The 24103-nt window shown below is 35.8% G+C and overlaps 1 protein-coding gene across 1 annotated transcript in view; it reads right to left on the minus strand.

The window, feature by feature from the left end:
• The window catches only part of LOC150078283 (eukaryotic translation initiation factor 2-alpha kinase 3-like), a 280030-nt gene that overhangs the window by 163196 nt on the left and 92731 nt on the right, over positions 1-24103 (minus strand). The window contains exon 5 of the mRNA XM_090385567.1: positions 17698-17926. Within this exon, the coding sequence (XP_090241693.1) occupies positions 17698-17926 (229 nt within the window). The remainder of the gene's footprint in view (positions 1-17697; positions 17927-24103) is intronic.

Raw genomic sequence — 24103 nt, forward strand, 5'->3', positions numbered from 1 at the left:
TTTTTCATTATATCCGTGTACTGTCAGTCTGATGCAGACCTTCATTGCTCTCTTAGCTATTTGGAAGAGGCGTTATTCAGACTGAAAGGCAAAAAAGTGATTATCTGTCTGGATTCAAATGCTAAAAATCTTTTATGGCATTCTAGATTTACGGATGCCAGAAGCAGATTATTGGAAAAGCTGATATCCTCATCTAAACTTGAGATCACAAATAAGCCTAGTAATGAACCTAGGTTCTGGACTATTAATGGTGAGTCTAACATAGATGTAACATTAACCAATAGTACGGCCTTAAATTTCATATCTAATTGGCAAGTTAAACTACATTGGATTAACAGCGATCACAGAGCAAATACTTTCAACTTAGGCTGTGCTAGAAGTAGATTTATTGAGCCTCATTCATTACAACTTCGAAGATTTGTGATTTAGCACGCTGACTGGGGCAAGTTTGACAGATTTGTTAGGACAATTTTGGTGAAATGTCGTTAGCTGATTTGGATAGAATTAATGCATTTGATTTGGTTCAACTATTACAACAGAAATTATCTGATGCCTCGAGGGAGTCAATGAAATTAAAGCAAAGTAAACTTGCTCTGGTACAACGGTGGTCCTCTGATCTGGCTGATCTCCAGAGGGAGGTCAACAGGGTATGCAAGAAGTTCCAACATCAGAAATTTTGGGACAATAAAAAATCTACTGCTAAGTTGAAAACTGAGCATCAATTGATCAAAAGAAAATATATTCATTTAATACCTAAAAGATTTTTGATGCATGGAAAAACTTAGTGCAAACAGCTGGTAAACGATCCATGGGGTATTGTTTATAAGTTGGGTCCATTATTGTTTTCTGTATTTATAAATGATATTGATGATGGTATATCAAGCTTAATGTCCAAGTTTGCAGACGATACGAAGGTTGGCAGGGTTGTCAAGGACACTACTGACACTATGCTGCTGCAACAGGATCTGGAAAGGTTGCGCAGATGGGCTGAGAAGTGGCAAATGAAGTTTAACATTGACAAATGTAAAGTACTACATATGGGAAACAGCAACCCCAGAGCAACGTATCAACTCTGTGGTACTACACTGACAGTGGTAGAGAATGAAAGGGACCTGGGGGTGGTTGTGCAGGCAGATATGAAGTTTTCTGAGCAGTGCAGAAGGGCTGCAAGAGTAGCTCATGGTGTATTGTCAATGATATATAGGAATTTTTCTAGCAGGGATAAGGAGGTGATTATTCCCTTGTATAAGCAATGGTCAGACCACACCTAGCGTACTGTATACAAGTCTGGAGGCCTCATTTCAAGAAGGATGTAGAGATGCTGGAACGAGTACAGAGAACGGCAACAAGATTAGTGAATGGAACAAAGAGGTGCTCTTACGAAGAAAGGCTTAAGTTTTACAAATTACAGTGTCTGGAGACTAGGCACCGGCGAGGTGATCTGATAGAGGTGTATAAAGCCTTGAATGGTTTGAGCATGCTCAATGCTGATGGGATTCTTCCTCTTGCTCAGAATAATCACCTGAGAGGGCATAAATTCAAATTGAGAAAAGACAGATGTAGGATAGACGTGAGAAAATTTGCCTTTAGCCAGCGGGTGGTGGAAGTCTATTCCACCAACCGGTGGAATAGACTTCCATCCCTTGTAGTGGAAGTTGATAGCCTAAATAAGTTTAAGGCTCAGCTGGACAGGTATTTCGAACGAACAGAGGGGTGAAGTGGAAGTGGTTATTTTTTATTTATTTATTTTTTTTTTTTTGGGCTGATGCTGCATAAGCTTGCTTTCTTGCATCAAATGCCTCTACTAATGCTAATGCTAAAGTTGTGTTTACACAAATTAAGGCCATCTGGAGATGTGATAAGTTCTATATGTTGTGGAGACTCTGAAACTGTAGATTGCCTCAGCAGTATTAATTTTATACTTGATCACCTTGTCAATGCATCTCTTCATCATATGGTTGAGGGGGAACATTCTGACAGTACTGATCGGTTAGATTGTGGTTGTGTTAGCGAGATTCAAGAGGAACCATTTTCAATGGAAGATCTTAATTAAACTATAAACAAAATTCGTAATAACAAGTGTCCTAGTATGGAGCGCATCAAAGGGGAAGTTATTAAACATTTCTTAAAACTGTTTCCTGAGCATCTTCTTCTTGTTTTCAATAAATGCCTGCTTGAAGGAATTTTTCCCTCACCTTGGAAGGATGCTCTACTTAAGATCATTTTGAAGTCAGCTGAAAAACTTAAAACTGAACCCTATTCTTATTGTCCAACTGCACTTCTTCCAGGTTTGGGCAAGGTCTATGAACGCATGCTTTCACAGCAAATATTGCTATATATGCAAGAAACTTAAGGATTCTCAAATAAGCAATATGGCTTTACTCCTGGTCGTGGTACAGAGGATGCTTTAAAACCTTTGATTAAATTGGTTAGAGATTCAAATGAAAAATATGTTCTTGGCATTTTCATTGATTTTGAAGAAGCTTTTGATAATGGGACAGTGTGTTACTGATGCTTCGCCTTGCAAAATGCTCCCATCAGCTTTATAGCATCATAGTGCAATTATTTTTAGGAAAGATCTTTTATAGTTAAGTCTAGTTGGAATTCAGTAACTAGATCTGCTATTCAAGGATGTCCACAAGGATCTGTTTTTGGGCCACTAATGTGGAAATTGGTATTAGAGGATTGGTTACAGAAGGAATATAGTCATGTTCATATGATTGCATATGCAGATGACCTGGTAATATTTGTTGAAGGCTCTTCATGGCTACAAATTGAACAACGATCTAATTAAATAATAAATGATCTGAATGCTTGGTGTGACTTCCATAAATTAACAATATCCAGGTAAAAAACAAAAATGTTATTGCTGAAAAGGAACCTATGTGTTCGTAGAGAACCTCATGTACTGATTGTTGTGAAAGTATAAAGTCCGTTAAGAAAATTAAATATTTTGGAGTCTTCATTAACAGAGGTCTTAGATTTGACACCCATATCAATTTGCATCTTTAAGTTTAAGAACTTAAAAGAACTAAGTTTAAGTTTAAAACCATACACTTAATACTAAACACAATTTATTTCTCTGTAATTAAAAACAACACTAATTAATAATAAACATGATTTCAGTCTTTTTATTTATGAACCTTAAAACGGATGTTTGTTTTTAAGATTTCACTTTGATATTTCCCAAGTTTCCCCTTAAAACACTCAATGCATTAAAAGTCTCATTATTTGCCTCAGTTTCTTCAAAACAAATTGACTAATGTGTGTCCATTGCACCTTGAACTTGTGAAATTGTCAGCACTGATTTTGGTTCAATTTCACTTGTCATCATATCATCATCACAATCATCGTCTTCGTTTAGCACAGAATCTACAATGTCACTCTTTGTAGGAAGACCACTAGTTAACAAGTTATCATTGACTTGTAAAAAATTCATTGATGTTATCTGTATTAAAACCTACAATGTTGTTACGTAGCAACCATTCTACTGTTACATGTTACACACAAAATCGTTGTGTCCAAATTGTTTAGCAAATTTTTCTGCTTGAGCTTTCAAAATCAGACTGCGTAATGAAAATCCAGCACTTCTTTGTGTAGTGAACCATTGAAGCACTGCTTCATTGACGTCTGTAACCTCGCACTTTCTAAAAATTTTTTTTTTTTTTTCAGTTATGTTTTTTTCCAGGACATAACTGAAAAAAATGTAAACATGTTTATTCTTCCACAATGTTGATACTGCTTAAGAGGACAAAGAAACCTTTTTACACACTTCAACATTTTTTGCACCACATTCTAACTCACGAATAATTTCGACTTTTTCACAAATCAAGAGATACTTTCTTTTGTCAGTAGACATGTTTCCAAAGGAAGGATTCATTTCTAATTGATTTTACTTTAAAATGACTGTAAAGTGATCTGCATACAAAGTTCTTAGAAGTCCCGAAATAAATTTATGGTTCAGTGAATACAAGACAATCTGTAAATAGGGTAATGTGACAAGCAGAACAATGCACTACTGTATAGCCCATCCCCAAAGGACAAGGTCATAAACTAGCAGCTAATCCAATGCAGGTGGTCATAAAAACTAAGTCGCCCTTTTCATTTTTGTCTATTCCAAGAATTGGGTTTTTTTCGACTACCCGAGAAATTATAAATGTTTGCATAGTTACCAAAATTTGTAAAGTATATCCAGGTAGTACACTCGTTATAACAGTGATAACTGTTATAACACTCGTTATAACAGTATGTGAATAAGCATAAATTAAAATCATTGTCTTTTTGCCGTGATTTTATTTCCATGCTTGTTATAACCAAGTTCGACTGTATTTCTAATAGCAACTTAGCCCACAATTTATAAAATATAGGGTAAGGTATCTGTCAGTTTACAGAGAATTGGTGCAATTTCTAAGTAAATGATTAAAAAAAGAATAGAAAAGAATTTTAACTATTCATTTAAATGTCATATACAATATCACACAAATATGAAATTAATATTAGTAAAGTAATATGGGAAAGGAATACTTTGAGATTTAAACTGCACAAATTACTTCATAGAAGGCTAACATATAACCCCCACCCTGAATAACTGCAGGAGTTTTAAATTACTTTCTTTTGAGTGCCTTAGCTTAAGAGGGATTTATAAGCATTTTATTTTAAAAAAATCCTAAAATTAGGACAAAAAGGACAATTTAACAGACCTTAGAATTAGTACAATCAGTGGTTGTTTACAAGAAATGTAAAGTAAAAGGGGTGGAGCAGAAAAGTACTTATTTATTACTTTGTGTTTTTTTTTTTTTTTTTTTTTTTTGTCTAATGTATGAAAAGCATTGATTCCCTGACAATTATTGGTCTTGTGGTCCTATGTCAAGATGGGGCATAATGGTCTTTTATTTTATTTATTTATTTTCATTTTGTTAGTCAAGTGTTGTAGTTGGTTTCTGTCTCTTTTTTCAGTAATATTTCACGTAATTTAGATCTGGTGCTATTGTTTGAGTGCTGCTAAATTTCAATTCAATTAATTGGCTTATTCTAAAATCTCCATTATTTTGTATTCTATTAATTGGCTTACTCTAACTTATTTTAGGCATGTCCCTTCTGCAATACCCTTTATCTTGATTCCCCTCACTCCTTTTTTGTTATATTACATATGGGTTCATTTTACTTTTCGCTCTACTGGTTTGCCATGTTTACTGGCATTTGATTCAAGAATAATACAATAGAGAAGTTATATGCTATAGGGGGGAAGAAAATTAAGAATTAGATTAAATAAGATTAGATAAGACTGAATTACAATAATATGTTTGTTTGTTATTTGGTTTTTAGGAGCATTAGCAACTAAGGCCATATTGCTCCGGGAATATGCGGTAGTCATTCCCTGACCTTTCCGCATCCTCCGTATTTGGTGGTGACGGGCTCGAACCCCGGTCTAATCAAGAAGCGTGTGCTACGCACTGCTGCTCCTTCCCACCTGGCTACGGAGGCGCCCAATTACAATAATATGAATTATGGATCAGGGTCACTACTATCGCAAAAGTACCCTACAGCCATAATGTATATATAAAATATTATTAGTATAAAATATACTAAGTAGATGTTTATGCATAGAAATGAGCTAATGAAAATACGGTGTACCTTGGGAGCGATATACGTTGTGAATGAAGGGGGGAAGAAAGGAACCGGAAAAATAATTATAACTATAGAAAAGTAAACCAAATGAATTTTTTGAAGAGACAACCTAGGTGGAGATAGCATTGCAGAGTCTTTCATAATTTTTGTGTCTTCATCAGAGGTCATCCACCAAAATCATGAAAAAGACAGCAATGCTCTTACTTCTGTTTCCGACATGTTCTGTATGTCAAAGTACACGTGCGAAAGACCACGTGGTATTTTATCAATTTTAAATTTTGAATAAAATTTGAATAACATTATACCAAGTTTGCAATTACATAATGTGTTAATAAGGTATTGCATACAGAACATGGATGACCTTACAGAAGTAAGCGGAACACTATGAAAGTACAAAAAGCAAAGACAAAGGCAAGGAAAATCCGAATGACAAGAACTTACCGCTACAGGCCGGACTGACAGAAAAGACCATGTCAGTGGGTTACCAGTGTATTTATGCATGGGTATGCTAGCGGCGACTGACCTTAAATACATGATGCACTAACTCCCAGAAATTCGTTCAGGGTCCTAACTATAGGAACGGGTTTGCAACCCCGAACCACCCTAGCCCAACTACATATTTCTACCATAATCATCTTTCTACTTTACTAGACTCTACATCTTATGTCCTGTGAGCCATTAGTTTACCGAACGCAAAATCAGGGCTCTATTTTTCTAACTTTACCCAATTTATTTTTCGCCTTAACAAAGTTTAGCTGCCTTCTATCGCTACTTTGTCAGCTATTATATTTCTTAACTATCCTGGGCAGTTTGGGCATCATGTACTTAACCTAGCGTAGCCCGCCCACATTATTTCAAAAAACACACACCAAAATTTGTCTAACGCTAGGTGCCGCTAGCATACCCATGCATAAATACACTGGTAATCCACTGGCACAGTCTTTTCTGTCACTCCGGCCTGTAGCGGTAAGTTCTTGTCATTCGGATTTTCCTTGCCTTTGTCTTTGCTTTTTCTACTTTCATAGCGTTCCACTTACTTCTGTAAGGTCATCCATGTTCTGTATGCAATACCTTATTAACACATTATGTAATTGCAAACTTGGTATAATGTTATTCAAATTTTATTCAAAATTTAAGATTGATATTACCACGTGGACTTTCACACGTGTACTTTGACATACAGAACATGTCGGAAACAGAAGTAAGAGCATTGCTGTCTTTTTCATGATTTTGGTGGATGACCTCTGATGAAGACACAAAAATTATGAAAGACTCTGCAATGCTATCTCCACCTAGGTTGTCTCTTCAAAAAATTCATTTGGTTTACTTTTCTATAGTTACAATTATTTTTCCGGTTCCTTTCTTCCCCCATTCATTCACAACGTATATCGCTCCCAAGGTACACTGTACTTTCATTAGTTCATTTCTATGCATAAACATCTACTTAGTGTATTTTATACTAATAATATTTTATAGATATATATATATATATATACATATACAAACATATACATACAGATGCACACTGGTGTTCAAGGAAAGTGCATCACTCCTTAAAATTGTAATTATCATCCGAATAACATAAGTATATGGCAATATACTTATTAGAAAGGGTGAAAGAATATTTGCTGATGCTATCGAGGCAGTGTTAGGTGCGTCGGAAAACTGCTAGCTTGGGGGGAGACAAAGACCAATAGACTGACAGTAGCCACTGGCAGAGGTGAAAGAGATTCTTGCACTGCTTCTATTAGAATGAGCAGAAGCCTGGAAAACAAGATGCATGGTATTTCAGAGACTGCTGGGAGCCATTGCGGTACAAGTAAACACATGGGTTGTGTTAGGGTAGCTAAGAATAGAAACAGGTGCAGGTATACTTGCGTGTACGCCAATGCTAGGAGTTTAGTAAATAAATTTGATGAATTTGAGGTATTGCTCAAAACATCAAAGGCAGATATTGTTGGGATATCAGAGACGTGGTGTCACACAGATATAAGGGATGCAGAACTGCAATTTGGGGAGTACAATGTCTACAGAAAGGATAGACAGGATAGGAAGGGGGGAGGGGTTATGCTATTAGTTAAGAAACACATAAAAACCAAGGAAGTGAAGCCAGTTGACATCGCCGGACAGTGCAGTGTTGAGTCAGTTTGGTGTGACATAAGCATTGGGAGATCAAAATTGAGAGTAGAAGTGTGCTATAGGCCTAATGACTCTGATGAGTATAATAAGGAACTGTACAGGGAAATAGAGTGGGCCAAGTACATCAGACAGTCTTATAATGGGAGATTTTAATTTCCCAGATATTGACTGGAATTTGGGGGCTGGTTACTCACACACTAGCAGGGCTTTTGTGGATTTATTGGATGATTGTTTTCTACATCAGCATGTTCGGGAGGCAACTAGAGGGAGTAATACTCTTGATTTGATTATCAGCAGTGATTCTTCATGCATTAAGAATCTGCAGATAAACGAACCACTATGTGGCAGTGATCACAGTGTGCTGAAGTGGGATTTACTCAAAGAGGTAACTACCATTAGGGGTAAAGGGAAGGGTTATTGCTTCCGTAAAGGCGACTACGATGGACTGAGACAGTATTTAAATTCTATACAGTGGGACCAACTGATGATGTTACCAACAGCAAATTCAAAATGGGAAGCATTCAAAGAACTTATCTTGGAAGCTACTAGGCTTTACATACCAACTAAGAAATATTGTTCAAGGTTTAGGCCAAAATGGATGTCAGATGAACTAATGAGGCATATGGCAGAGAAGAAAAATGCATGGGATACTTACAAATTAACACATGACACAGAAGCCTATGATAGATACAAGTTGATATGCAACCAAGTTACAAAGGAGGTTAGGCAGGCAAAGGCAGATTACGAGAAATCCTTGGCAAGGGATGCAAAGAAAAACAGCAAAGAGTTCTTTACTTATGTTAACTCTAGAAGGAAGGGGATGAATCAGATTGGTCCACTTGATATTGATGGGTCAACTGTTGATGATCCTGCTCAGGTAGCTAACAAACTAAATGAATATTTTGCATCGACATTCACACATGAGGAGTTATTCAGCAAGGGGAATGCCAGAGGTGTATTCAACTCTAGCAGTAAGCTACAGAATCTTGAAATAACTGGGAGTAAAGTGGAGGAGAAACTGTTGAAGATAAACACAAGAAAGGCACCCGGGGTGGATGGGATCTATCCAGTTATATTCAAGGAGGCAGCAAAGGAAGTAAGCAAACCCTTAGCCATAATTATGAGAGCTTCCTTGGACTCAGGGGAAGTACCCATAGACAGGAAATGTGCAAATGTGACCCCAATTCACAAAGGAGGATCAAAGGCTGACACAAGTAATTATAGACCTGTGAGCTTAACTTCTGTTCCAGGAAAATTAATGGAGGCACTGGTTAAAGAAGCACTGCAGGATCATTTAGACAAGACTTCAGTTATAGCTCAGACACAGCATGGTTTTGTTAAGGGGAAGTCTTGCCTGACCAACTTGATTGGATATTATGATGCAGTTACAAAAGAACTGGATGCAGGGAATAACTTTGATATTATATACTTGGATCTTAGAAAGGCTTTTGATACTGTTGCACATGGAAGACTGCTACACAAATTGGAGCAGTGTGACATTGGAGGCAAATTGCTGCTATGGATAAAGGGGTGGTTGAGGGGGAGAAGACAGAGAGTGGTAATCAATGGACACTGCTCATCGTGGACTAATGTTATTAGTGGAGTCCCTCAGGGCTCAGTGTTGGGTCCATTATTGTTTTCTGTATTTATAAATGATATTGATGATGGTATATCAAGCTTAATGTCCAAGTTTGCAGATGATACAAAGGTTGGCAGGGTTGTCAAGGACACTACTGATACTATGCTGCTGCAACAGGATCTGGAAAGGTTGAGCAGATGGGCTGAGAGGTGGCAAATGAAGTTTAACATTGACAAATGTAAAGTACTACACATGGGAAACAGCAACCCCAGAGCAACGTATCAACTCTGTGGTACTACACTGACAGTGGTAGAGAATGAAAGGGACTTGGGGGTGGTTGTGCAGGCAGATATGAAGTTCTCTGAGCAGTGCAGACGGGCTGCAAGAGTAGCTCATGGAGTATTGTCAATGATATACAGGAATTTTTCCAGCAGGGATAAGGAGGTGATTATTCCATTGTATAAGGCAATGGTCAGGCCACACCTAAAGTACTGTATACAGGTCTGGAGGCCTCATTTCAAGAAGGATGTAGAGCTGCTGGAACGAGTACAGAGAAGGGCAACAAGATTAGTGAATGGAACAAAGGGGTGCTCTTACGAAGAAAGGCTTAAGTTTTGCAAGTTACAGTGTCTGGAGACTAGGCACCAGCGAGGTGATCTGATAGAGGTGTACAAAGCCTTGAATGGTTTAAGCATGCTCAATGCTGATGGGATTCTTCCTCTAGTTCAGAAAAATCACCTGAGAGGGCATAAATTCAAATTGAGGAAAGACAGATGTAGGATAGACGTGAGGAAATTTGCCTTTAGCCAGCGGGTGGTTGGTTGGTTGGTGGAACAGACTTCCATCCCTTGTGGTGGAGGTTGATAGCCTAAATAAGTTTAAGGCTCAGCTGGACAGGTATTTGGAACGAACAGAGGGGTGAAGTGGAAGTGGGTTTTTTTTTTTTTTTTTTTTTTGGCTGATGCTGCATAAGCTTGCTTTCTTGCATCAAATGCCTCTACTAATGCTAATGCTAATATTTCTTACAGATTGCACCAGCTTTACTTTCAGCTATATAAGCATGCTCTGTAAGAGTTGCAGTCATTCCTTGCTTGTATCAAGGTGGAGAATTACAAGCAGTTGACGCCATGAAGAAAGAGTGCTACTGTTGCTTTACATGAGGATGTTCTTCCCGCCATATTGCTTATAGTGTCTTGTAATCAGTTGACAGTGAGTAGATTTCTTTCCCAACTCAGGAATACTGGTTCTGCTGATAGGAAAAAAGGAACCAGATGCAAACAAGCCTCTATGCCATAACAGGACCGCGTTTTGAAACACTTACGCCTTAAAAACAGTAAAACTTCTTCGTCTGAGAATAAGTAACAATAAGTTACTGAGAATAAGTAACAATAGCCTTCTCTATTAGTGAAGTTACTTATTCGAGGTAGTGCAATATCATGGCAACTCGTCGTGAAGGCAGAGCACAATATGAGAAACAGAGCAAATGATGCCTACTACAACAACAACTACTTGGTAGTTTCTTAAGAGTTGTCTATGGTGTATCTACACCAATATTATATAGATAGTTTTTTTTTGTTAGTTGTTGGCACATCGGCTTCTGTGGCCATAATGCACCTCTCAAAGTTTTTGAATTTTACTCTGATCCAAGCCCAAGGCGGAATTCAAACCCGCGACCTTTGAGTTGCCAGGCAGGCACTTTACCCACCTGGCTAGCCCGGTCGGCTATATAGATAGTATATATATATATATATATATACACACTGGTGTTCAAAGAAAGTGCATCACCTAGGAATTTCACATTTCTAACCCTTTTTCACAATGGTATGTTACATTAATGACTAGCATCACAAATAGAAATATAAACAAAAGATATTTATTAACAGTTAAGGCAAAGCTAAGTAATATTTGACAGGTGCTCTCAAAATAATCCAAAATGAGCATTTGCAACCTTTATACAACAGTTTTGATAAACACGACGATTATGACTGAAATAATTATTGAAAGCCTTCAGTTTGCTTCAGTTTATCATTTTAAATGAAAAACAAAATGAAAAATTCACCAGGTGCAAACTAATATTTAATTGAACTCCCTCTGGCCCTGATGGCAGCAGCACACCGTCGAGGCATTGAGAAGATCAATTTCTGAAAATAACCAACTGCTAGTTCATGGTTCCAAACACAAATTATAGCTTCCTGAAGTTCACGAAGGGTCTTTGGTTTCTTTCTGGCAACTGCAGATTCCACACGATGCCAACAGCTCTCTATAGGATTCGGGTCCAGGCTGTTTCCTGGCCAGCTAAGAGTTGTAATGGACCATTCTTCCAACCATTTTTTCACTTGTAACAAATGTAAACACATTACTGTCGAATTTCTAATGCAGAAATGAAGCTAAAGTAACTACAGAAGTGCCTACTTACACTTTTGCCCAATGACAAGGAGCAGAGTCATCCTGAAAGATGGCAGTTACTTGGCAGGTTGAAATGGCCTCTAATGGTTGGCAGCAGTTTGCCTTCCAATATAGCCAGGTATCCATTGGCATTTACGGAACCTTTTATAAACTGCAGGTGACCTACTCCGTGATACGAAATGTACCCCCATATCATTTGGCTGGTAGGGAATTTCACTGTAGACACCAATCAAAAATGAAAGAGCAATAAAGCTCAATATGTCTTATTATTATTAATTTTCAATTGTAACAGAAAAACTCATACCTTTATTGCAGAACTGTAATTCTCTCAACACTCAATCCTGTATAAATGTATTCTTATGTGAATTAGCGTACCATGTTAATTAACTCAATTTATGATTTTTAAAAAAGCTACGTATTAAAATCATCATGTATTCAATACTCATGTCCAACCTAACGTATCAAGAAGATTTGCGGAGAGTCGACAGCCATCAACTCCCCAAACCAACCAATAATGTATGCTAGTATGAGAATTGAAATCTTCTTGATAATCTTGACACCACGAAATAAATATACATCAATTTACAGATAATTTAAACTTTAAAATTGTCTAAAACTTCCTGAAAATCTGATTACCATGAGATAACTATATATCAATTTACAAATAATTTAAACTTTAAAATTGTCTAAAACCTCCTTTAAGGTACTACTTATTCGGATCGTTTCCGTATTCTCAAAAAGTCAAAAGTGGATCGCAAATGATATTGCCCCTTGTTTTTTCACAAATTTTTTCGTAACCTAGCATGAGATTATTTATGCTGACCAATGTATGAACTACTTACTCTTTATACATGCGCGTTAGAGTCTATGAATCCGAGATGTTGTAAGGTCTACAAACTGTAGACACCATACAGTCTGGATGGTATTCTTCACTATGTCTACGGCGAATTGTTTGTCTCCCATCAGAGCCATGCAGGTTGAATTTCTTCTCATCCGAGAAAATAACTGACTTTCACTGCTCGGGGGTCCATTTGACATGCTCCTTACACAAAATTAATTGGGCCTTTTTCTTTTTTTTGTGTGAGGAGGGGCTTCTTAGGACAACATGCTATCCATTTTTGAAGAGGCATATTCTGACTTACTGCACTTGCTACCACTCCTGTATGTTCTTCCCATTCTCTTTTTTTCACAACTGGGTCGTCATGTCTGCAATACCAGGGTACCTGCCCATCCACTGATGATAGGCCAATAGCCTTGAAACGGTGCCATCTGGGTGGTGTACTCACTGAGAATAAGTAACAATAGTCTTCTCTATTAATGAAGCGTTACTTATTCGAGGTAGTGCAATATCATGGCAACTCATCATGAAGGCAGAGCACAATATAAGAAACAGAGTAAATGATGCCTACTACAACAACTACTTCATAGTTTCTTAAGAGTTGTCTATGGTGTATCTACACCGATATTATATAGATAATAAACTCAACGTATTATGCCTTGCACATTTAGTTATTTTTAAATATATATATATATATATATATATATATAGAGAGAGAGAGAGAGAGAGAGAAAGAGAAGCTAAGATATCTCTTCATAAGCGAGATCACATCTGCAAGTCACAGAACAATACACATGAAGCGTGCGCAGACTGTTTTTCCAATTTCAATGAAATTTAGAATGACAAAAAATATTTTTAAAAGGCCCAAATATAAAAATTTCGTGAAAAGCCATCCACTGGAGTTCAGCTGTTACGTGCAGACAACAGACATGGTGCAAACAATAGGAGCATTATGCATATATGCTAACGTGGCTAAAAAACTATCAATGAATGTGGGGGGGGGGAAGAGTATGTTCATTAAAGGCACTCCGTGACATTTACAGCAGTAGACTAACAAGGAGGATTTTATCACATTTCAAAATACAAATGCCTCTGTAAATAAAGTCACTGATATTGTCAATAATCCACACACACCAAGGATTTATAAATGTTCGTAAAGGACTACCCAATTAGACCCACGGACAGTTTTAAAGTTCAAAATTTCTATTATCATGACTCGTTACTTTCTCAACCTTTACTAGAGAAAATTGAAATTCAGGATTAAAAATAATAACCACCTGTAGAGCACATTAATATGCATATTTTTGTCAATTAAATACAAAATTTTTTTTTTAGCATTAGCATTAGTAGAGGCATTTGATGCAAGAAAGCAAGCTTATGCAGCATCAGCCAAAAAAAAAAAAAAAAAAACCACTTCCACTTCACCCCTCTGTTCGTTCAAAATACCTGTCCAGCTGAGCCTTAAACTTATTTAGGCTATCAACCTCCACCACAAGGGATGGAAGTCTGTTCCACCAACCAACCACCCGCTGGCTAAAGGCAAATTTCCGCACGTCTATCCTACATCTGTCTTTCCTCAATTTGAATTTATGCCCTCTCAGGTGATTATTCTGAGCTAGAGGAAGAATCCCATCAGCATTGAGCATGCTTAAACCATTCAAGGCTTTATACACCTCTATCAGATCACCTCGCTGGTGCCTAGTCTCCAGACACTGTAATTTCCAAAACTTAAGCCTTTCTTCGTAAGAGCACCCCTTTGTTCCATCTAATCTTGTTGCCCTTCTCTGTACTCGTTCCAGCAGCTCTACATCCTTCTTGAAATGAGGCCTCCAGACCTGTATACAGTACTCTAGGTGTGGCCTGACCATCGCCTTATACAATGGAATAATCACCTCCTTATCCCTGCTGGAAAAATTCCTGTATATCATTGACAATACTCCATGAGCTACTCTTGCAGCCCGTCTGCACTGCTCAGAGAACTTCATATCTGCCTGCACAACCACCCCCAAGTCCCTTTCATTCTCTACCACTGTCAGTGTTGTACCATAGAGTTGATACGTTGCTCTGGGGTTGCTGTTTCCCATGTGTAGTACTTTACATTTGTCAATGTTAAACTTCATTTGCCACCTCTCAGCCCATCTGCTCAACCTTTCCAGATCCTGTTGCAGAAGCATAGTGTCAGTAGTGTCCTTGACAACCCTGCCAACCTTTGTATCGTCTGCAAACTTGGACATTAATCCCGATATACCATCATCAATATCATTTATAAATACAGAAAACAATAATGGACCCAACACTGAGCCCTGAGGGACTCCACTAATAACATCAGTCCACGATGAGCAGTGTCCATTGATTACCACTCTCTGTCTTCTCCCCCTCAACCACCCCTTTATCCATAGCAGCAATTTGCCTCCAATGTCACACTGCTCCAATTTGTGTAGCAGTCTTCCATGTGCGACAGTATCAAAAGCCTTTCTAAGATCCAAGTATATAATATCAAAGTTATTCCCTGCATCCAGTTCTTTTGTGACTGCATCATAGTATCCAATCAAGTTGGTCAGGCAAGACTTCCCCTTAACAAAACCATGCTGTGTCTGAGCTATAACTGAAGTCTTGTCTAAATGATCCTGCAGTGCTTCTTTAACCAGTGCCTCCATTAATTTTCCTGGAACAGAAGTCAAGCTCACAGGTCTATAATTACTTGTGTCAGCCTTTGATCCTCCTTTGTGAATTGGGGTCACATTTGCACATTTCCAGTCTATGGGTACCTCCCCTGAGTCCAAGGAAGATCTCATAATTATGGCTAAGGGTTTGCTTACTTCCTTTGCTGCCTCCTTTAATATAACTGGATAGATCCCATCCACCCCGGGTGCCTTTCTTGTGTTTATCTTCAACAGTTTCTCCTCCACTTTACTCCCAGTTATTTCAAGATTCTGTAACTTACTGCTAGAGTTGAATACACCTCTGGCATTCCCCTCGCTGAATAACTCCTCATGTGTGAATGTCGATGCAAAATATTCATTTAGTTTGTTAGCCACCGGAGCAGGATCATCAACACTTGACCCATCAATATCAAGTGGACCAATCTGATTCATCCCTTTCCTTCTAGAGTTTACATAAGTAAAGAACTCTTTGCTGTTTTTCTTTGCATCCCTTGCCAAGGATTTCTCGTAATCTGCCTTCGCCTGCCTAACCTCCTTTGTAACTTGGTTGCATATCAACTTGTATCTATCATAGGCTTCTGTGTCATGTGTTAATTTGTAAGTATCCCATGCATTTTTCTTCTCTGCCATATGCCTCATTAGTTCATCTGACATCCATTTTGGCCTAAACCTTGAACAATATTTCTTAGTTGGTATGTAAAGCCCAGTAGCTTCCAAGATAAGTTCTTTGAATGCTTCCCATTTTGAATTTGCTGTTGGTAACATCATCAGTTGGTCCCACTGTATAGAATTTAAATACTGTCTCAGTCCATCGTAGTCGCCTTTACGGAAGCAATAACCCTTCCCTTTACCCCTAATGGTAGTTACCTCTTTGAGTAAATCCCACTTCAGCACACTGTGATCACTGCCACCTAGTGGTTCATTTATCTGCAGATTCTTAATGCATGAAGAATCACTGCTGATAATCAAATCAAGAGTATTACTCCCTCTAGTTGCCTCCCGAACATGCTGATGTAGAAAACAATCATCCAATAAATCCACAAAAGCCCTGCTAGTGTGTGAGTATCCAGCCCCCAAATTCCAGTCAATATCTGGGAAATTAAAATCTCCCATTATAAGACACTCTGATTTACTGGCCCACTCTATTTCCCTGTACAGTTCCTTATTATACTCATCAGAGTCATTAGGCCTATAGCACACTCCTACTCTCAATTTTGATCTCCCAATGTTTATGTCACACCAAACTGACTCCACACTGCACTGTCCAGCGATGTCGACTGGCTTCACTTCCTTGGTTTTTATGTGTTTCTTAACTAATAGCATAACACCTCCTCCCTTCCTATCCTGTCTATCCTTTCTGTAGACGTTGTACTCCCCAAATTGCAGTTCCGCATCCCTTATATCTGTGTGACACCACGTCTCTGATATCCCAACAATATCTGCCTTCGATGTTTTGAGCAATACCTCAAATTCATCAAATTTATTTACTAAACTCCTAGCATTGGTGTACACGCAAGTATACCTGCACCTGTTTCTATTCTTAGCTACCCTAACACAACCCATGTGTTTACTTGTACCGCAATGGCTCCCAGCAGTCTCTGAAATATCCTGCATCTTGTTTTTCAGGCTTCTGCTCATTCTAATAGAAGCAGTGCAAGAATCTCTTTCACCTCTGCCAGTGGCTACTGTCAATCTACTGGTCTTTGTCGCCCCAATAGATTGACAGTAGCCACTCTATATATAAATAACAATGTTGAGCTCAGTTCAAAAAATTAACATTTGCTGTTTATAAACAGGAAGGCTACAGATCTCCTAAGATTTAATATAAGATATACTAAATCTTATAGGTGAGACCTAATATCATATAAAGCATTTTAATGTTGTTTTTAGCTCACAGACCCCCACCAAATGTTAAATTTATACATATGGAAATTTTAACAAACACCGTAGCATTTTATTTATTTCATTTATTATTTTTTTAAATATTTATCATTATTAAAAATTAATACACACTAAATAATTTAATATTGATAACATTTGTTAATATTATTATTTTTTATTACAATTTCAAAGTTAGCCCATAGACTTATAGGTTGAGAAAACAAAAAAAAACAAAGGCACTTGCAATTTTTGGGAAACCTCAGTTCATCCTTCAGTTAAAATATGACATTAAAAGTGGATGCAAAGGGAGTAAACTTATGAAAGATTCAACTTGTGCCATTATGCAGTGTGGATACCAGTGACGAAAACTTACATTACAGTGTTTTTTCTGGATTTCCAAATGCAATAAGTCAAATACTATTAATGTAAACTTCCTCTAATGTTAGAAAGAATGTCAAAGTGTGATAATATTTCTCTGGTTCACCCTACACACTTTCCAAAAACACTAAACTCTTAACAAAATTTACAGTTCATATAAAGGAAACTGTCTTTCTATACCTTACCTTATATGACCACTTGAGATTAGAGAAGTTATCTAGTGCAGCAATGAAACCATCAGGAATTACAACTTTTAAGTTGAAATCATTATTACAAACACCAGAATCATTATCTACAGAAATATAAATATCGGCTTGGTTTTTCAACTGTTCTTCAGTAATTATGGTTTTGCCATTTGCATCATTTAGTCCCTCCACAAATGACAAGTGGTGTTCTCCAACACTAAAATTCCACCTAAAATAAAATTAAAAAAAAAAAAAAAAAAATTTATTTATTTATTATTATTTTTATATATATATATATATATATAATTATGAATAAAAATTAAAATTAAGTAAAGAAAGAAAATGGATTTGAATTTGAATAGAGATAAAATGGAATATCAATAATATGAATTATGGATCAGGGACACTGCAAGAGCAAAGGTACCCTACAACCATAATGTATATATAGAAAATTATTTTAATGTTATGTGCAAATCTTTAATTTAACTTATGCTAATAATGAAAATACCGTGTACCCTGGGAGCGATGTATGTTGAATAAAGGGGGGGAAGAACGGAAAAGAGTAACGTTATAAACAAAGTGCGAATTTTGAAAAATGTAAAATTTGAAAAGAACGAAAATAGAAATAGCAGATTATTGAAAAGAACGACCAAAGTAGAAATAGCATTGCAGTATCTTTCATAATTTCTGTGTCATCTTCAGAGGTCATCCACCTAAATTATGAAAAAGAACAGCAATACTCTTACTTCTGTTTCTGACATGTTCTGTATGTCAAAAAAAAAAAAAAAAAAAAAAAAAAAACACGTGTACGCGGACACGTTGTAAAAAATAATTTAGAATATAAATTTTGAAAAAATAAAATACAAGTTAAGCAAAAATATTATTCCAAAGTATAACATACAGAACATGGATGACCTTACAGAAGTAAGTAACCCGCCAAAAAGAGAAGACAAAGGAAGCGAGTGTCCGATTGACAAGAATGACAAGAATGTCAATAACTTACCGCTACGTGACCGGTCGACAAAAAAGAAAGAGCCGGAGGCTAAACAGTGTATATATGTGAAGAAACGCTAGCGGCACCTAGCGTTAGACGAATTTTGGTGTATGTATATTTTGTAATTTACGTAAGCGGTGGAGCTACGCTAGGTTCAAGTTAAGTACATGATACTCAAACTTTCGGGATAGCAAAGAAATATAATTGCTTACAAAGTAGCAGTAGAGTAGCTAAACTTTGTTAAGGCGAAAAATTATGATTTGGTATAGTGAGAAAAATAGTACTCTGATATTGCTTTCGTTACACTAATCGCTCACAGAGTATAAAATGTAGAATTTAGTAAAGCAAAAAGATGATGAAATTAGGGATATAAAGTTGGGCTAGGGTAGTTCGGGGTTGCAAACCCGTTCCTATAGTTAGGACCCTGAACGACTGTTCGAGAGTAGGTGCACCATGTACTTAAGTCAGTTGTGTTAAAGTGTAAGATATATATAAGTTACAATTAACAAATAAATAGATAAATAAATCAAGATATAATCAAAATTAATTACAAGATAATTACAAGGTAATACACTATGTTAGACCAATCGGTGGGTACAAGTTTTCCAGACCGTAAGACACCAAAGAGGCCTAGTGTATTGTATTTACACTATTTACAAACTTGATGCGTATGGGAGTAATTATTAGTTATAAACTAATAATGCTGTTTATATTGATATCTATTAAGTTTTTGTGTCTTAATATGTTAAGGGCTTTATTGATATGATGACGCAGGTATTTAATAGGAAAAAGATTTCTGGTCAGTTTACTGTACAATGATCTGATGTTATCAATAACTGTTGTTTTGTCGCTGCATATCGTTGCAATTCTGATGCATTGTGCTAAGATAACGTTAGCATGTACCTGTTTGGAAATATTGGAATTCCATTGTGTATAGTTTACTATGCTAAAGTTGAAAGCTTCACGTTTGTTGTACAAATTGATGGAGGCTATACCATTTTTTATATTGATGTCTAGATCCAAAAATTGGGCTGCTGTGTCAGAATTGTTAGTTCTTTCTAGTACAAGTTCGCTAGGGTATAGATGTGCATAATCCTGGATGAAATTCGGGCAGTTAATTACTATGAGGTCATCTATATATCTAAATAGTATTAGTTCCTGTGGAAATGAGGTTTCTGACCAGTATAGATATAGGTTGGCTATTATGCATGAGGCTGGGCTGCCCATAGGTGTTCCATTGGTTTGGTGATATACTGTATCGCCATCATATATGAAATTATTGGAAATACATAAATTAAGTATGTTGTTCCAGTAATAGGTGTTGCAGGAAATAAAATTCTTATGTTTATCATATATATCTTTGAGTACCAATTTGAGATTGGTTTGATTGATACTGGTAAATAGGCTATGGAAATCAAAGGTTTGAATATTATTGACTGTATTACTTTGCAAAAATTTTAATACAGGTTGGTTGTTGCCTATGATTTTGCTGTTATGTATCTTATTCATCAGTGGTTGCAGTAGTCGTTCAAGTGTTTTTCCTGATTTGTGTACATAACTATTTTTGCATGAGGTTATGAATCTGAAGCCTGTTGGTTTTTTATGAAATTTAGGAATGAAGTAGATGTAAGGTAAGCTGTAATTATTTAAGTTGAGCTTTAGTTTTTTGTTGAAGGCCATTAGTTTTTTTGTAATGATATTACATGTACTGGAAATAGGTTTGTAGGTATTGCTTGAGTTAAGTTCATTAGTTAAAGTATATGTATAAAAATATTTGCAAATGAATGCAAAATTATTGGCTGCTTTATCTACCGGTGTGATTACGAAGTTTTTGTGAAAATCTAGCAGTTTTTGTTTTAATGCAGTCAAGTTATAGTATGTGCCCTGATAATATAAATTTGAACTCTGTAATGCATATTTATGTTTGAATAGGGCGAATGTATGGCTAATCCACATATGGTATGCTTCTATAGGCGTGTTATTTTTGTAGGCTAGATGGAAGCAGTAGTTTAACAGGTCTTGATATAGCTGCTTATTGAAGTTGGTTATGTTTATTTTGGTGGGCGGCCTGAATTTGAATCCTTGTGATAGTACATGTCTTAGCATTGGGTCCGTAACTATGTTTAGATTTCCTGTAATGATGTGTCCATAGTCTGGATCAATATATTGCTGCATGTTGGTTTGTTGACAAACGCAGTTATTGGTGTCTGTTATATGTGATGTTAAACTGGTAGCTATAGATTTGTAGTTGCAAGCTAATAATCCAAAGGGTTTATTATACTTATATCTTACTTTAATATGACTGGGACTAGTATTTGGAAGTAGATGATTATGCTGATTTACAATTTTACTGATATTTATGTTATCCATGATATGGTTGTTGAAGTTCAAAATAATAATAGAATCTTTATCATGTGTTGTCGAGCTTATGTTTTTAAGATTAAATTTACAAATATCATTTATTATATGAAAGAGATGTTTGGATTCGAATTTGAAAGTGCGTATGAATTTGTGCAATGCTTTCAGTATACTGTGTTTAGTACTGAAAAGTAAATTATGTATATCATGTACATTTATAATGTTCTTATCCCAGTTTTTAAGTGTGACTTCGAAATCACCTAAAATATTACTGTGTTTGTTGCTAGTATTTTTAGATTTATGAGTACGTTTGCGAGGGTTCCTATGGAACTTTATTATATTAAATTTGTCATATATACAACAATCTGCTAAGTTATTGGTAATAATTTTATGGTTGAATTTATTATTTAGACCATATGGGTATAATGTTTTTAATTTTAACATAAATATTTCCTCTTGTTTAGTTCTAATATTAGCGTTATTAATCTGTGCTAATATGGATATGTATATATTGTTGAAGTTGTGAGATTGAAAATGCATATATTCTATTTCTTGTTCTATATTGTTAATATTTCTTTTTAAGTAGTTATTGATGTCAGATCTATGCTGATTAATTCTTACGTGTAGCTTATTGCTGGTTTGTCCGACGTATTTTATATTACATGTTTTGCAGGTTATGAGGTATATAACATTACTAGTTTTACAAAAAGTAGGTTTTGATGCATCATTTGTAATATGTTGCGGGTGTATGCAGGGACAGGTTAAACAAAGTTTATTCTTGCAGGTGTTAAATTTAAGTATATGGATCCCATATTTATCTAAGTTAGAAGCATTATATGCTGATGTGCTCTGACTTGTGTGTGTTAAATGTGTATGTTCAGAGTTACATTCGTGTTTCGGAGTACAGTACAGAGCATGTGTACCCGGGGTCAAGTTTATCCTACTCTGCCCATGTAGTATTTTGTCAAAGTTACCTGATTCCATTCATATAAATTGCATAAAAATTACATTAAAATTAAAATTTTAAGTTACAATAATAATTAAAAGGACAACAAAATAAATAAAGTGTATGCGCAACCAGAAGTAAACTGTATTTTCAATATCGGGATAAGAAGGTGAATATATTGCAAGTGAAAATCGAGTAGAAATATAAAAAATGTAAGTGAAGGTGTATATAAGCTGTTCTAGGCGGCGTGAGCTCAACCTGGATAAAGCTTAGGATAATAATTATGAATAAAAATTAAAATTAAGTAAAGAAAGAAAATGGATTTGAATTTGAATAGAGATAAAATGGAATATCAATAATATGAATTATGGATCAGGGACACTGCAAGAGCAAAGGTACCCTACAAGCATAATGTATATATAGAAAATTATTTTAATGTTATGTGCAAATCTTTAATTTAACTTATGCTAATAATGAAAATACCGTGTACCCTGGGAGCGATGTATGTTGAATAAAGGGGGGGAAGAACGGAAAAGAGTAACGTTATAAACAAAGTGCGAATTTTGAAAAATGTAAAATTTGAAAAGAACGAAAATAGAAATAGCAGATTATTGAAAAGAACGACCAAAGTAGAAATAGCATTGCAGTATCTTTCATAATTTCTGTGTCATCTTCAGAGGTCATCCACCTAAATTATGAAAAAGAACAGCAATACTCTTACTTCTGTTTCTGACATGTGTCCGCGTACACGTGTTTTTTTTTTTTTTTTTTTTTTTGACATACAGAACATGTCAGAAACAGAAGTAAGAGTATTGCTGTTCTTTTTCATAATTTAGGTGGATGACCTCTGAAGATGACACAGAAATTATGAAAGATACTGCAATGCTATTTCTACTTTGGTCGTTCTTTTCAATAATCTGCTATTTCTATTTTCGTTCTTTTCAAATTTTACATTTTTCAAAATTCGCACTTTGTTTATAACGTTACTCTTTTCCGTTCTTCCCCCCCTTTATTCAACATACATCGCTCCCAGGGTACACGGTATTTTCATTATTAGCATAAGTTAAATTAAAGATTTGCACATAACATTAAAATAATTTTCTATATATACATTATGGTTGTAGGGTACCTTTGCTCTTGCAGTGTCCCTGATCCATAATTCATATTATTGATATTCCATTTTATCTCTATTCAAATTCAAATCCATTTTCTTTCTTTACTTAATTTTAATTTTTATTCATAATTATTATCCTAAGCTTTATCCAGGTTGAGCTCACGCCGCCTAGAACAGCTTATATACACCTTCACTTACATTTTTTATATTTCTACTCGATTTTCACTTGCAATATATTCACCTTCTTATCCCGATATTGAAAATACAGTTTACTTCTGGTTGCGCATACACTTTATTTATTTTGTTGTCCTTTTAATTATTATTGTAACTTAAAATTTTAATTTTAATGTAATTTTTATGCAATTTATATGAATGGAATCAGGTAACTTTGACAAAATACTACATGGGCAGAGTAGGATAAACTTGACCCCGGGTACACATGCTCTGTACTGTACTCCGAAACACGAATGTAACTCTGAACATACACATTTAACACACACAAGTCAGAGCACATCAGCATATAATGCTTCTAACTTAGATAAATATGGGATCCATATACTTAAATTTAACACCTGCAAGAATAAACTTTGTTTAACCTGTCCCTGCATACACCCGCAACATATTACAAATGATGCATCAAAACCTACTTTTTGTAAAACTAGTAATGTTATATACCTCATAACCTGCAAAACATGTAATATAAAATACGTCGGACAAACCAGCAATAAGCTACACGTAAGAATTAATCAGCATAGATCTGACATCAATAACTACTTAAAAAGAAATATTAACAATATAGAACAAGAAATAGAATATATGCATTTTCAATCTCACAACTTCAACAATATATACATATCCATATTAGCACAGATTAATAACGCTAATATTAGAACTAAACAAGAGGAAATATTTATGTTAAAATTAAAAACATTATACCCATATGGTCTAAATAATAAATTCAACCATAAAATTATTACCAATAACTTAGCAGATT

The sequence above is a fragment of the Mastigoproctus giganteus genome, chromosome 11, assembly GCF_048544385.1.
Source record: "Mastigoproctus giganteus isolate SK-2022 chromosome 11, ASM4854438v1, whole genome shotgun sequence".
NCBI lineage: Eukaryota > Metazoa > Arthropoda > Arachnida > Uropygi > Thelyphonidae > Mastigoproctus > Mastigoproctus giganteus.